The sequence below is a fragment of the Dreissena polymorpha genome, chromosome 13, assembly GCF_020536995.1.
Source record: "Dreissena polymorpha isolate Duluth1 chromosome 13, UMN_Dpol_1.0, whole genome shotgun sequence".
NCBI classification, from domain to species: domain Eukaryota; kingdom Metazoa; phylum Mollusca; class Bivalvia; order Myida; family Dreissenidae; genus Dreissena; species Dreissena polymorpha.
The window spans coordinates 73,760,297-73,773,802 of record NC_068367.1 but is presented as its reverse complement, the minus strand read 5'-3'; the positions used below and the strand labels follow the sequence as shown (position 1 = coordinate 73,773,802).

The 13,506-nt window shown below is 35.0% G+C and overlaps 2 protein-coding genes across 3 annotated transcripts; one reads left to right on the top strand and one right to left on the bottom strand.

The window, feature by feature from the left end:
• Nucleotides 1-1,421: 1,421 nt before the first annotated feature.
• On the top strand, nucleotides 1,422-4,848 carry LOC127856463 (uncharacterized). Of its 2 annotated transcripts, XM_052392674.1 has the most exons (5): nucleotides 1,422-1,582; nucleotides 2,489-2,618; nucleotides 3,940-4,005; nucleotides 4,299-4,337; nucleotides 4,712-4,848. In XM_052392674.1, exons 1-5 carry the CDS (start codon nucleotides 1,552-1,554, stop codon nucleotides 4,818-4,820), a joined length of 375 nt encoding a protein of 124 aa, XP_052248634.1. In that variant the 5' UTR covers nucleotides 1,422-1,551; the 3' UTR covers nucleotides 4,821-4,848. The 2 variants fall into 2 exon arrangements, 1 of the variants encoding a protein (XP_052248634.1); XR_008038055.1 differs by lacking the exons at nucleotides 1,422-1,582; nucleotides 2,489-2,618 and adding an exon at nucleotides 3,503-3,529.
• A 29-nt stretch (nucleotides 4,849-4,877) lies between these two features.
• LOC127856462 (putative nuclease HARBI1) lies at nucleotides 4,878-9,800 on the bottom strand. The gene is made up of 6 exons (XM_052392673.1): nucleotides 9,708-9,800; nucleotides 8,539-8,929; nucleotides 8,259-8,370; nucleotides 7,279-7,505; nucleotides 6,271-6,378; nucleotides 4,878-5,645 (listed from the first exon to the last, which is right to left on the bottom strand). The coding sequence occupies exons 2-4, from the start codon at nucleotides 8,916-8,918 to the stop codon at nucleotides 7,284-7,286; spliced, it is 714 nt and encodes a 237-aa protein (XP_052248633.1). The 5' UTR covers nucleotides 8,919-8,929; nucleotides 9,708-9,800; the 3' UTR covers nucleotides 4,878-5,645; nucleotides 6,271-6,378; nucleotides 7,279-7,283.
• Nucleotides 9,801-13,506: the final 3,706 nt, after the last annotated feature.

Genomic DNA, 13,506 nt, shown 5'->3' with positions numbered 1-13,506 from the left:
AATGAAATGAGTCCTAAAAGCACCTTTTGTAACATCAGGCAATTTTAAACACTCCATTACATGACATGCGTTCTTCTCCCATTAAAACGAAAAACTGCGCTTCATTTCCATAATTCGATGCGCTTCATTACGCAATGCAATGCCCGTTGCATAAATCTTATATAAGATAAACTACTCATACACAAATTACCCGGTATGTGTTTGCTCTTACTCGACTTATGAGATCGTACATGAAAAAAAATCGAGGTAGATCGATCCATGCGTCGTCGCGGTAATGTTTGTCAAAGTTATTGTTGTCATGAAAACTCGTTGATTTACAACGCAAAACGTCTTATTTGAACTGATGCGAATTAATTTAATCATATTTGTCAACTTCGCTTTTGCTTTATTTTGATAATTTAATCCAAAGTTTAATGTTAGCAAGTGTTTTTTTTTACCGGAATTGTAAACAAGGAGTCAGTTAAAGTCTTCCGAAAATGTGCAGTCTGTGTGAATTGACAGTTTGACGTCATCAAAGGAAAGCCGCTTTCTGTCGGAAGCAATAAAGCGACAAATTTCGCGCCGAAAAAATTGGCTTCCTTTGTCTAGCAATCAACATGCCGAACCAATCGTGTGTTTGTTTCTCAATTGCAATCCTCCAATTTAATAAAAGCACGTGCATAGCTCCGCCTTCGAATCTTTTGCCGAGAACGGAGGCGGAGTTTAATGGTTAATTGAGCTAGTGTTTTACGCAAGTTGAGTTCCGATTTGCCGAAATTACTCGGCCCTAAGCATTGAAACGACAAATACATTTATCAATGATTTTCCGAGATATACCGATTTGTTCCGATTTCCAAACTTTCTGTACAGTTCCTATAAACTATGGCGGACGTGTTTACAAAATTGCTAAACACATATATCGTAAAAAATGGCAGTGTTTTATTGGATTATTTATACTAATTATCAAATACTTTTTTATCTACTATAATATCGGGTTTGTTTAATATAATTAACATGTTAAACAATATAGTTGCGTCACAGACTCGGAAATAAATTTTGATGGGGTCGACATTTTACTGACGCTGATTTTCTTATTGTCTGTAATTTTTACCCGAAATAAATTTTGAGAAGTGCCCATAAAAGGACTGGTACATAATGTGTCACATTGAAAAATATCCCGATCTCTGCAATATATGTGAACCAATCGTTGATTGTACTTACTTGATTTTATTCGCAACCGTACTCAAACCGGATCGTTTTTTTTTCTCGTTTCGCTCGTTTTGCAGTGCGGTCGGGAATAAAATATTTAAAAAAAAGACGATTTTCCGATTTTATTTTTTTTCCCTTTTTCCAAAAATTAGGGTCGGCGGTTTTGTAAACCAAGAAATATAAAAGCCGTGGCCTAAGTAAAAAAAGAATATATGTATGATATCAGGAATCAGCAAAGCAACAAAGAATGCACTGTGGGTGGCAGTTACTGAAATTTTCAATGCCAGAGCCCAGTTTAGAAGGGAGCAATCCATTTTGGAGAAAAAATGGGAAAATCTACAAAGGGATCACAGAAATCTGTACATGGATTTTCAAAGAGAAATTTCATTGACAGGTACCTTAGATATTAAACTAATTGTTTACCATTTCAAACATTTGTCGGAATGAACTTTGTTTTTGAATGTAAAAGGATAATTATGAAAATTGACATTTTTACACGTAACAGGAATAAATTGCAATTTACTCATGTAAGAAATAGTTTTAAGCTATTTTAATTGTTCAAATGCACATATAGACTGATGTAATTATTTTAATCTCAAAGACCTGTTAATAACATGAAATTATTTCGTTTCACCTGATAGAGGTTTTTTATGTCCCCAGCCACTATAGTGGGGGACGTATTGTTTTTGCCCTGTCTGTTGGTTGGTCTGTTTGTTGGTTTGCGCAAATTTTAACATTTGCAATAACTTTTGCAATATTGAAGATAGCAACTTGATATTTGGCATGCATATGTATCTCATGGAGCTGCACATTTTGAGTGGTGAAAGGTCAAGGTCAAGGTCATCCTTCAAGGTCAAAGGTAAAATATATAGCTTCAAAGCAGCGCAAAAGGGGACATAGTGTTTCTGGCAAACACATATCTTGTTTATATATATAAAAGAATGCATTAAGGAATAAAATAGGTGTTTGTTTCCATCAACATCGCCAAAAAAATAGGTAGGTAGGTCGCCATAACTTTTATAAATTTCATCTTTACATGTTATTTTACACTTTAAAAGGGTAATTTCAATGACCAAAGTCTTCCAAATGTATAAACAACATTATTTCTACATAATTATGAGATGGAACAACCTTTATTTTGATAAAACAATGCATTTTTAAAAAATTAATAATAACAATGAATTTTTAATGTAAACTTTACTACAAATCGCAAAAAAAGTTGAGTCGGCAGGGGTTAGTAGAAACAGTGACCTTTTTTAGGCCTAATGTATAACTATATATGCTGAAATGTATTAAACAGGGCGAGGTCCAATTGGCAGAACATTGTCTGTCCTCACAGAGGCAGTAATTGATGTTATTGGAAAGCAGAGTGCGGCAGTTGTTGGGGCAGCAGGAGCAGCATATGACTCAACATTGGCCTCACTTATGCTGTAAGATTCACAAACAAGTATAATTAAAAATATGTTACTTCCTTAACTTTATATACTCAATATATGGATCAATATGGAATAGGAAAAAATGCTGAAGATACTGATGATTATTTTTGAATTCAGTGTCACAACATATTATGTTTCATGTATGAATGGTCAAGTTTTTACAGAAAAAAGGGAAGTACAATACTCAATAGATGTAATCATTTAGAAAAAAAGATAATCCCCCAAATAATGTAATAACTAACCTAGGGTAAGAACTCACAAGACAAAAGATTAACACTATTTTACTGCACCATTGAACACAATTCTATCATTATTTAAATAAATCAATTACAGAATATTTTTTGTAAATGGCATATTTTTAAGCAGCGTTTAATTAAAAGTTTTAGTATATAGAGGATATTTGTTGGATCCGGTGGATTATCGATTTTAATTCACGAGTGATCATAGGAAATAATAAATACGCCACTCGTGAAAATATATATTTTCTATGATCACGAGTGAATTAAAATCGATAATCCACCGAATCCAACAAATTTTCTTTTTATTAAACGCATTTTTTACAGTTTATATACATTGTTTAAGAGTTTAACTAAAGACTTTTGCTGGGATAATGACGTCATTTCGTTAAAAAAATGACGTCATTTCACAGTAAACAATGAAAATTATCGATAATTCTCACTGATAATTTTCACTGTTTGAAACAGTGAAATTATCAGTTTTAATTCACTAATATTTCTCTTTAAACCACCGGAAAGCATTGAATAAAAAATTTAAATTCTGCAAATTAAATGCAGAACAAGCCATTGATATCCCCCTTTTAAACTGATATTGTCTGATTACTTGTTTTTCTTGTGTTTTTAATTTTTCAGTCCTCGACAGTTTGACCTATGTGACAGTGAAGAAAGGTGATTATTTCTTCTTCTGTTTGTGTAATATATATGTTTCAGATGTAATCATTATAAGGCATGACAATCCATACTCATTCGGGGTAGTGGGAACAAACAGCTTTTCTATTTTAGTCATGTTTACTTAAAACACATAATTCACATCCAATACATGCAAATCACATAAAAAACATGTTACACACCTCCAATTAAATAGCTAAGCATAACCCAAACAGAAGTTGTTCCTTTATTTGCTATTAAATATTTTATTTACTTCCCATGTTAATTAAGTATGAATTAGTTACCAACAATTTAAAAGAAAAAAGAAACCAATGCTGCAAAATTTTCACGTCAGTGCATATTTTTCATATCAATACAAATTCCCATGGCATCTACCATTCAATGTATATTTAATTTGATTTTTGCTACAGATCATCAGTTTCGGATGGTCCAATCTTCAATGTAATGGATCTTGTTCCAGTAAAACCTTCCCAAAGGTATGATATAATTGTATAATAAAAGAATGTAAAACATATTGTACAAAGCTGATCTTGTCAGTGTTTTAAAGAAGGTAAATGACATATAAACAGTTAATCAATGCATTAAAATTATCATTACAGTTTGCATCAGTGATACATGTACATAATGGTATCAAAGCTCACTGTTTTTATTTATTTTAAGTAATCTCATTATAAAATGAAACGTTTACACAGTTATGTTTACAATTTACAACATATTGTGTAACTATGGCATTTTGTGGCAAAATCTATGTACAGAACTTTTATTTTAGAGTCCAATCATGTTCAACAACAACCAGTACATTGCCAAGGTATTATTATAACATTAATAACAAATTTATGTTTTCAAGCTATAAGCAATGATCACTAGTTATTAAATTATTTATTAAATTATTATAATTATGTAACTTCTGTCACTTTCATTTGAATGCTGCTGCATTCTGATTGTATAATCTGTGCACATGACCGTTTTTTTTTCATTTTTAATGTCTTTTAAAGACATTAAACAATACACTTTACATGACACATTCCTGTCAGTAAATGTATGACAAAATATAGTAACTCAACAAGAAAATTCCATGACTTTGTGTAAACAAACAACGTTAATTGAAAATGAAAACTTTAAATTGAAATGTCCTGACATTTAAAGCATTGCATGAATAAGGTATACATGAAATTTTTTCAGCCCAAATCAAGCGCACTGTTGCTGTTGTAGTGACTCTGAAATGAGAGCCTTAAAGAAGAGAAAACTAGAGTTGCAGATAAAGTTTTATGAGAGACAACTTAAATTGTAAAATGACATATTAGTTAGTGTTTCTTTGTTAGTTTTTCAATAATATTTTTTGCAACAGTTTTTATATCATATCAGCTATGTCCCCCGGCCCCCAAACCAATAACATCAGCGATGGCCTCCGACCCCCAAACTGATATTATCAGCTATGTTTTCTGGCTCCAAAACCTATAACATCAGCTATGTTCCCTTGCCCTGAAACCTATAATATCAGCTATGTTCCCCAGCCACCAATCCTATATTAATCAGCTATGTCTCATTCAGCACACATTTTATATACTTGTTTTGTCTTTATCAGATGTAAATGAACACACATTTTTAAGACTTGTTTTGTGTTTATCAGATGTAAATGAACACACATTTTTAAGACTTGTTTTGTCTTTATCAGATGTAAATGAACACACATTTTTCAGACTTGTTTTGTCTTTATCAGATGTAAATGAACACACATTTTTAAGACTTGTTTTGTCTTTATCATATGTAAATGAACACACATTTTTAAGACTTGTTTTGTCTTTATCAGATGTAAATGAACACACATTTTTAAGATTTGTTTTGTCTTTATCAGATGTAAATGAACACACATTTTTAAGACTTGTTTTGTCTTTATTAGATGTAAATGAACACACATTTTTAAGACTTGTTTTGTCTATCCCCCGTAATTTACAATCTAAAATACTGTTCGCATATAATATCACGGAAGCGAAGTCCATCTTCTGGACCAACATGAATCCCGTCATTGCGCACAGGATCTTCCGGCAGATCATCAACATCTGGCACACCATGCAGCTTGCAGATGTTGTGCAAAACTGCACATGCAATGATCACCCTGTCAATACACATTGTTTGTTGTTTTGCAATATATACCACTTTCACAGTAAAAAGATATTTTTATTGATACAATGTTGATTTTCTTGCAATATATCATGGTTTCATAGTAAAAATGTATTTTTATGTCCCCCCACCACTGTAGTGGGGGACATATTGTTTTTGCCGTGTCTGTTGGTTGGTCTGTTGGTCTGTCTGTTTGTGTCAACTTTAACATTTTGCCATAACTTTTCCTATATTGAAGATAGCAACTTCATATTTGGCATGCATGTATATCTCATGGAGCTGCACATTTTGAATGGTGAAAGGTCAAGGTCATCCTTCAAGGTCAAAGATCAAAAATACTAAGTCAAAGCGGTGTACAAGTGGACATAGCGTTTCTGACAAACATATTTCTTGTTATTTATAATGTTAACAGATAAAATCCTATTTAAAGGCATTCTTTGCAACAAACAATCATTTTAATTTGTATTAATTAAAATGTACATTAATTTTAATGTATATCTTTTTTGAAAACAATGCATAACTCAATATTTGATTAAATGATGAGATTTTACATTTATTACATCCAAGTTACCGACACTTTTATAAAATTTCATAATGGTGTCTGAAAAAAATATATATACTTGCACGTTTTTTCTGGAGCAAGTCTAACTTCTCCATGCAGAATTCCCCATCTGCGTTTCAGCTGTCCTATGCCCCGTTCAACCTTGCTCCTTGTCAACTTGTGTGCCCTGTGTTTAAAAAAAGTTAAAATAACATTTTTTATGTTATCGCTTTATGATTCCATTATAAATACCAGATTTAAAAAAGGGCTGTTTGTAAATCATGCATGCCCCCCATATGGGCTCTCCGTTGTAGTGACAGCCATTGTGTATATATGTTTTGTCACTGTGACCTTGACCTTTGACCTAGTGACCTGAAAATCAATAGGGGTCATCTGCCAGTCTTGATCAATGTACCTATGAAGTTTCATGATCCTAGCCATAAGCGTTCTTGAGTTATCATCCGGACACTACTTCGGGTCACCGTGACCTTTACCTTAGACCTAGTGACCTGAAAATCAATAGGGGTCATCTGCCAGTCTTGATCAATGTACCTATGAAGTTTCATGATCCTAGCCATAAGCGTTCTTGAGTTATCATCCGGACACCATTTCACTATTTCGGGTCACCATGACCTTTACCTTAGACCTAGTGACCTGAAAATCAATAGGGGTCATCTGCGAGTCATGATCAATCTACCTATCAAGTTTCATGATCCTAGGCCTAAGCGTTCTTGAGTTATCATCCGGAAACCATTTTACTATTTTGGGTCACCGTGACCTTGACTTTTGACCTAGTGACCTCAAAATCAATAGGGGTCATCTGCGAGTCATGATCAATGTACCTATAAGTTTCATGATCCTAGGCCCAAGCGTTCTTGAGTTATCATCCGGAAACCACCTGGTGGACGGACCGACCGACAGACCGACCGACAGACTGACATGTAAAAAGCAATATACCCCCTCTTCTTCGAAGGGGGGCTTAAAAATTGGTATGTTAAAAACATTATTTAAACATGCTTATGGCGTTGAGCTGCATGTTTAAGTCAAAATAAAATATGATCTGTTCCATTTATCTTTTTACACTGACCTGTTTTACGCTTCCTGAGCGTTATTAGCTGGTCTCACATAAGGCGTCAACAGCCAGCGTTTGCAGGGATACCCACTATCGCCCAGAAGAAAGTGGTCATTCTGTGGAAGCAGGTTTCTATCGAAAACTTGCCACAGCCCACTTCCTCTAAGGATCCTGCTATCGTGGGTACTTCCTGGCCATCTGGCGACAACGTCCATTATCATGTCATTATGATCAAACACAATCTGAAACAAGCAAATTCATAGAATTTATATGAGGTGAATGAGACAGAGTTTTGGAGGGACAAAATCAATTAAGGGGACAAAACTCATGAAAATCCAAACTTCAATTACTGTGAAACAGCTCTTAAAATTTTTGGACGGACACTGCCAAATAACATCCATCCATTTTAGATGGGTGTTAATTAGGTTGTTAATGACTTATAAGTATCGCACTTGACACAAGCAGCTATAATGTAGACAAGAGCACCGCAAAACGGGTGCCACGCTTGGGTGCAAAAAAACGTTTTTTTTGTTTTTTAAGAGGTCACAGAGACCTTGACCTTTGACCTTGTGACCCAAAATGAGTGTGGTGTGTAGAACTCATCAAGGTGCATCTACATATGAAGTTTCAAAGTTGTAGGTGGATTTTAGAGCCAATGTTAAGGTTTTAGCACGACGCCTAGGGTGGACGGCGGACGGCGAGCTGGCTATGACAATAGCTCGGGTTTTCTCGGAAAACAGCCTTGCTAATAAAATCAACAATACTTCAATTAAATGACACTGTGTGCATTAAGAAAGTCAAACAATAAAAGGGTTAAAATCAACAATAATACAATTAAATGGCAGTGTGTGCAAAAAGAAAGTCAAACAATAAAAGAGTTTTATCACAATGCACAATGTCTTTTCATATGGGGAATACACAATCTGTTAAAAACACAATGGTTTACAACATACGATTCACTTTGTGACATATTTCACAATTTTAAGAAACATTACCTGTGTGTTGATGGAATGGTAACCCATTCTGTTCACGTACATGGGTTCATCAATAGATGGTGCCTGGATCTGTACATGAGTCCCATCTATGACACCGATCACATTTGGGAATCTAATTAAAACAACATGCAGAAAATGCAGTTGTTAATAAATTGAACAAATACCTGTTGCAAGGGCACAATTTAACACAATTATATGATATTCCTATTATATAATAGGATTAATCAAGTATTTTCATTATCAGAAATTGGAACAACAAATATCTTATAAAGTGAAGTACCTAGCAATATGAAAAAATCCTTGTTTATTCCTGTTTAATGACTCAATGGTTGTTGGGAATCTAATGTGTCTCCTCACAACATTTTGGGAGCTCAGTGCATCAAGTGTTTGAGATACTGCTCTCGAAACACTTGATTGAGCTACAGAGTGCAGATCACCGGTGTTGAGCTGTATCACACCGGTAGCCAGGTACCTCAGTGTGATCAAGACCTTGTAGCCAGTAGAAAGGCTGTGGCTCCTGTCAGTATTGGGGGCTAAGGCAGCATCCAGCTGGGCAATTATATATGCCAATGTGGCATGGTTCACACGATATCTCTTGTACAGATCATCATTGGTCAACTGTGCAATGTCAATTCGCTCACGATACTCCCGAACTGCCATTTTGCTGCAAGCTGTATAACCAAAATGTTGAAAATATCACAATGTACTGTATGAATTGCTATATGGTAGAAAAGTAACTTACCATCAAATATATCCTGCCATTTATGGATTGATTTTCATTATCTTGCAAGGCAAAGTACATACAAATACTGGAACAGTGTTCGTCCTGATATAGTATAGATTAAGCCCAGCAAGATTTGTAACTTTTATTTCATACAGTATCATCTTGGTGACCGGATATTCCGAAACGCCAATGTTGTTTTTTCATCTCCAAATTCAATACAATGGGGGGATTGGGCGTCTGTCATTTTGTAACATAACGTTAAAAATGGCAATTGAATTGATAATAGAAAACACAATCAGTTTTAATTACTGGTTACAAAAATAACCGATTTGGTTACAAAATGATCGATTAATGATTACGAAATAACTGAAAATGCGTAGCTACGAGTACGAAACGGCTATGCTACGAAATGACCGTAAACCCAATTCAACATTTCCGGATTTTCCTCGTTACTGACTCAAACAAACAAGTATGATTCTTTCATAAACACAAAAACACTTCACATCAACTGCTTTTAAATTAGTGTTTACATTTGTATAACAAAATAACAGCTTGAAACCAACGTGCGAAAACTTCCTCGATCAATTCCTTATTTATTTTTTTACATACGGAAGTAAACATTGCAACTTCCTGTCTCGCTAACAAATATAAACGGGTAGAAACAATTACTATTTAAATCAACTGCACTATCGATAAATTTATCAAAAGAAATAAGATACACCCACCGATTGTGATGATTTTCTAACTTCTCTCCTTGAAAACAGGATTCCGCGTTAAAATGGACGCTACGTTAGTTTTTTCCTTAATATTTAAGGGTCCTCCGGAGGGGGCAGGTATAAAACCCGGAACTATCCGGAAATCTTTATGGTAAAACCCGGAACCGATATAAATGGTTATAACTTCATTATTATTCGTCCGATATTAATTATAATGGTACCGTTGTAAAGAAGATCCTCTACAGATTCTAACCATATCAAAATATTTTATGGCAGGGTCGTAGTCGGCCTGTAAATCGCGGACAAAGTCGGCCTGTTTTAACGTTTTTTTTTACACACGCAAATGCCGAAAAGAAAACCCGGAACCGATATAAATGGTAATAACTTCATTATTATTCGTCCGATATTAATTATAATGGTACCGTTGTAAAGAAGATCCTCTACAGATTCTAACCATATCAAAATATTTTATGGCAGGGTCGTAGTCGGCCTGCAAATCGCGGACAAAGTCGGCCTGTTTTAACGTTTTTTTTTACACACGCAAATGCCGAGAAGAAAACCCGGAACCGATATAAATGGTTATAACTTCATTATTATTCGTCCGATATTAATTATAATGGTACCGTTGTAAAGAAGATCCTCTACAGATTCTAACCATATCAAAATATTTTATGGCAGGGTCGTAGTCGGCCTGTAAATCGCGGACAAAGTCGGCCTGTTTTAACGGGGTTTTTTTACACACGCAAATGCCGAAAAGAAAACCCGGAACCGATATAAATGGTAATAACTTCATTATTATTCGTCCGATATTAATTATAATGGTACCGTTGTAAAGAAGATCCTCTACAGATTCTAACCATATCAAAATATTTTATGGCAGGGTCGTAGTCGGCCTGCAAATCGCGGACAAAGTCGGCCTGTTTTAACGGTTTTTTTTACACACGCAAATGCCGAGAAGAAAACCCGGAACCGATATAAATGGTTATAACTTCATTATTATTCGTCCGATATTAATTATAATGGTACCGTTGTAAAGAAGATCCTCTACAGATTCTAACCATATCAAAATATTTTATGGCAGGGTCGTAGTCGGCCTGTAAATCGCGGACAAAGTCGGCCTGTTTTAACGGTTTTTTTTACACACGCAAATGCCGAGAAGAAAACCCGGAACCGATATAAATGGTTATAACTTCATTATTATTGGTCCGATATTAATTATAATGGTACCGTTGTAAAGAAGATCCTCTACAGATTCTTACCATATCAAAATATTTTATGGCAGGGTCGTAGTCGGCCTGTAAATCGCGGACAAAGTCGGCCTGTTTTAACGGGTTTTTTTACACACGCAAATGCCGTAAAGAAAACCCGGAACCGATATAAATGGTTATAACTTCATTATTATCCGTCCGATATTAATTATAATGGTACCGTTGAAAAGAAGATCCTCTACAGATTCTAACCATATCAAAATATTTTATGGCAGGGTCGTAGTCTGCCTGTAAATCGCGGACAAAGTCGGCCTGTTTTAACGGGTTTTTTTACACACGCAAATGCCGTAAAGAAAACCCGGAACCGATATAAATGGTTATAAATGCATTATTATTCGTCCGATATTAATTATAATGGTACCGTTGTAAAGAAGATCCTCTACAGATTCTAACCATATGAAAATATTTTATGGCAGGATCGTAGTCGGCCTGTAAATCGCGGACAAAGTCGGCCTGTTTTAACGGTTTTTTTACACACGCAAATGCCGTAAAGAAAACCAGGAACCGATATAAATGGTTATAAATGCATTATTATTCGTCCGATATTAATTGTAATGGTACCGTTGTAAAGAAGTTCCTCTACAGTTTCTAATAATATATAAAATAGTTTATGGCAGGGTCAGAGTCGGCCTGTAAATCGCGGACAAAGTCGGCCTGTTTTAACGGGGGTTTTTTACACACGCAAATGCCGTAAAGAAAACCCTGAAAAGGAAAAAGGGAATTATAAAAACATTATTATTAATTCGATATTAATTATAATGGTATCGTTGCAAAGAAGAACCTCCACAGTTTCTAACCATGTTAAAATATTTTATGGCAGGGTCAGTGCCAACCTGTAAATCGCGGTCAAAATTGACCGAAAAATACCGTTTTGTTTTTGTACACAAAACAATGTCTTGAGGAAAACACGTAAAAGCTAAAAGGGGCTATAAAAGCATCCTTTTTCTAACCGACCATACATTTTTGGTACCGTTGTTATGGTTTTCTTCCACTGTTTCTAAATATGTAAAAAAAAAATGTGAGAAAGCATAATATGAAATAAGGCGATGCATCAAAGCGAGCTCAATTAATCTGTAATAGAAGAAACCACGGACTCTAGATGACAATATACAATATACGCACCGTGAAGAAACTAACTCACAACTTATATACAGAAAATATTTGAATTAAATCATTAAAGGCACTTCTAGCAGAAGAACCTGGAGTTCGTAAAGACTATTATTAATAAGTAAGGAAATGAACTTTCAATTATTACTTTAATCAGCAATTCAACAACAAACGGGCCATATTAAAGGGTTTCATGTGACCTAATGAACTGAACTGTTAGCCCAAAAACCCCGCCCAAAACAGATTGTCATCCTATTCGTTGCCATCCTTGCAACCACAATTTACCTACGAAGGTCAGATCGGGATTCGAACCCGAAACCACCCATTAGCCATCTAAATAAGATATGATTCCGGCCTGGGTTGCTCTACCAATTAAGCTATTCTGACCTTTTGAAAAATATATGGGTAAACTGCAATTCTGTTGAATAGCATGATTAACTTGCTTAGAAAAACGTTTCCAAAGAATTACATGTACATTTCATTGAAATTGTTTTATGATTTAGAACGATATATTTGCAGTTTAAAAGGTCACACGAGGCAATGTTTGAAAAGCCCACAAAAGCTTCCGTTTGTAAAATGGTGATAATTTGCCGACCGTGTAGTTCATATAAACCCTTATTTTGCACAAATCGGGAAGAAACATTTATGGATCGAAAACCAACTGCAGATAAGAGCAACATAACAGTCCTTGTAACTAAGTAACTTTTTTGTTTTAAAATCGCACAAAAGCTGCTGTTTGTAAAATAGATAAAATCACCTTATGTCGGCACACATCTGAAGTATATATGGTTCGAATACCATCTGCGGATAAGAGCAACTAAACAGTCCGGGGCAATTGCACTTTACCGGTACGCACTATAACCCAAGCCCTTATAATTAGTGTTAAGTTGCGCAAATTTCGGAATCCATGATGGCAGCGTACCGGTAAAGTGCAATATAGCCAACATAAATAAGGAGTTAAAGCGGGACTGCACGATTTGTGTCAAATATGTTAATCAGCAATTAAACAACAAACAGGCCATATTAAACGGTTTCATGTGACTAGACGAACTGATGAACTGAACGGTTAGCCCAAAACCCCGCCGAAAACAAATTGTCACACTATCCGTTTCCAGCCTTGCAACCACAAGTTTACCTACGAAGTTCAGATCGGGATTCGAACCCGAACCCACCCATGAGCCATCTAATGATACCGGCCTGGGTTGCTCTACCAATTAAGCTATCTGACCTTTTGAAAAATATGTAGGTAAACTGCAATTCTGTATAATAGCATGAATGACTTGCTCAGCAAAAGTTTACAGTTATTCGCACATCCCTGCTCATAGCAAAACACAATTGACTAACATAAAATCTTTTTCCGTAAATTTATAAATCTTTAATCGAAACATCTTCATTCATTTTCATAAGATAATGTTTTATTAATTTTGCATTGC

Excerpts from the sequence above, each read along its gene's own strand:
- LOC127856462 (XM_052392673.1), bottom strand. The coding sequence starts at position 8,918 with ATGGCAGTTCGGGAGTATCGTGAGCGAATTGACATTGCACAGTTGACC. Across the intron at positions 8,371-8,538 it reads GGATTTTTTCATATTGCTAG|ATTCCCAAATGTGATCGGTG; the intron begins GTACTTCACTTT and ends TGTTTTAATTAG. Across the intron at positions 7,506-8,258 it reads ACCATTCCATCAACACACAG|ATTGTGTTTGATCATAATGA; the intron begins GTAATGTTTCTT and ends TGCTTGTTTCAG.
- LOC127856463 (XM_052392674.1), top strand. The coding sequence starts at position 1,552 with ATGGATTTTCAAAGAGAAATTTCATTGACAG. Across the intron at positions 1,583-2,488 it reads AAGAGAAATTTCATTGACAG|GGCGAGGTCCAATTGGCAGA; the intron begins GTACCTTAGATA and ends TGTATTAAACAG. Across the intron at positions 2,619-3,939 it reads ACATTGGCCTCACTTATGCT|ATCATCAGTTTCGGATGGTC; the intron begins GTAAGATTCACA and ends TTTTTGCTACAG.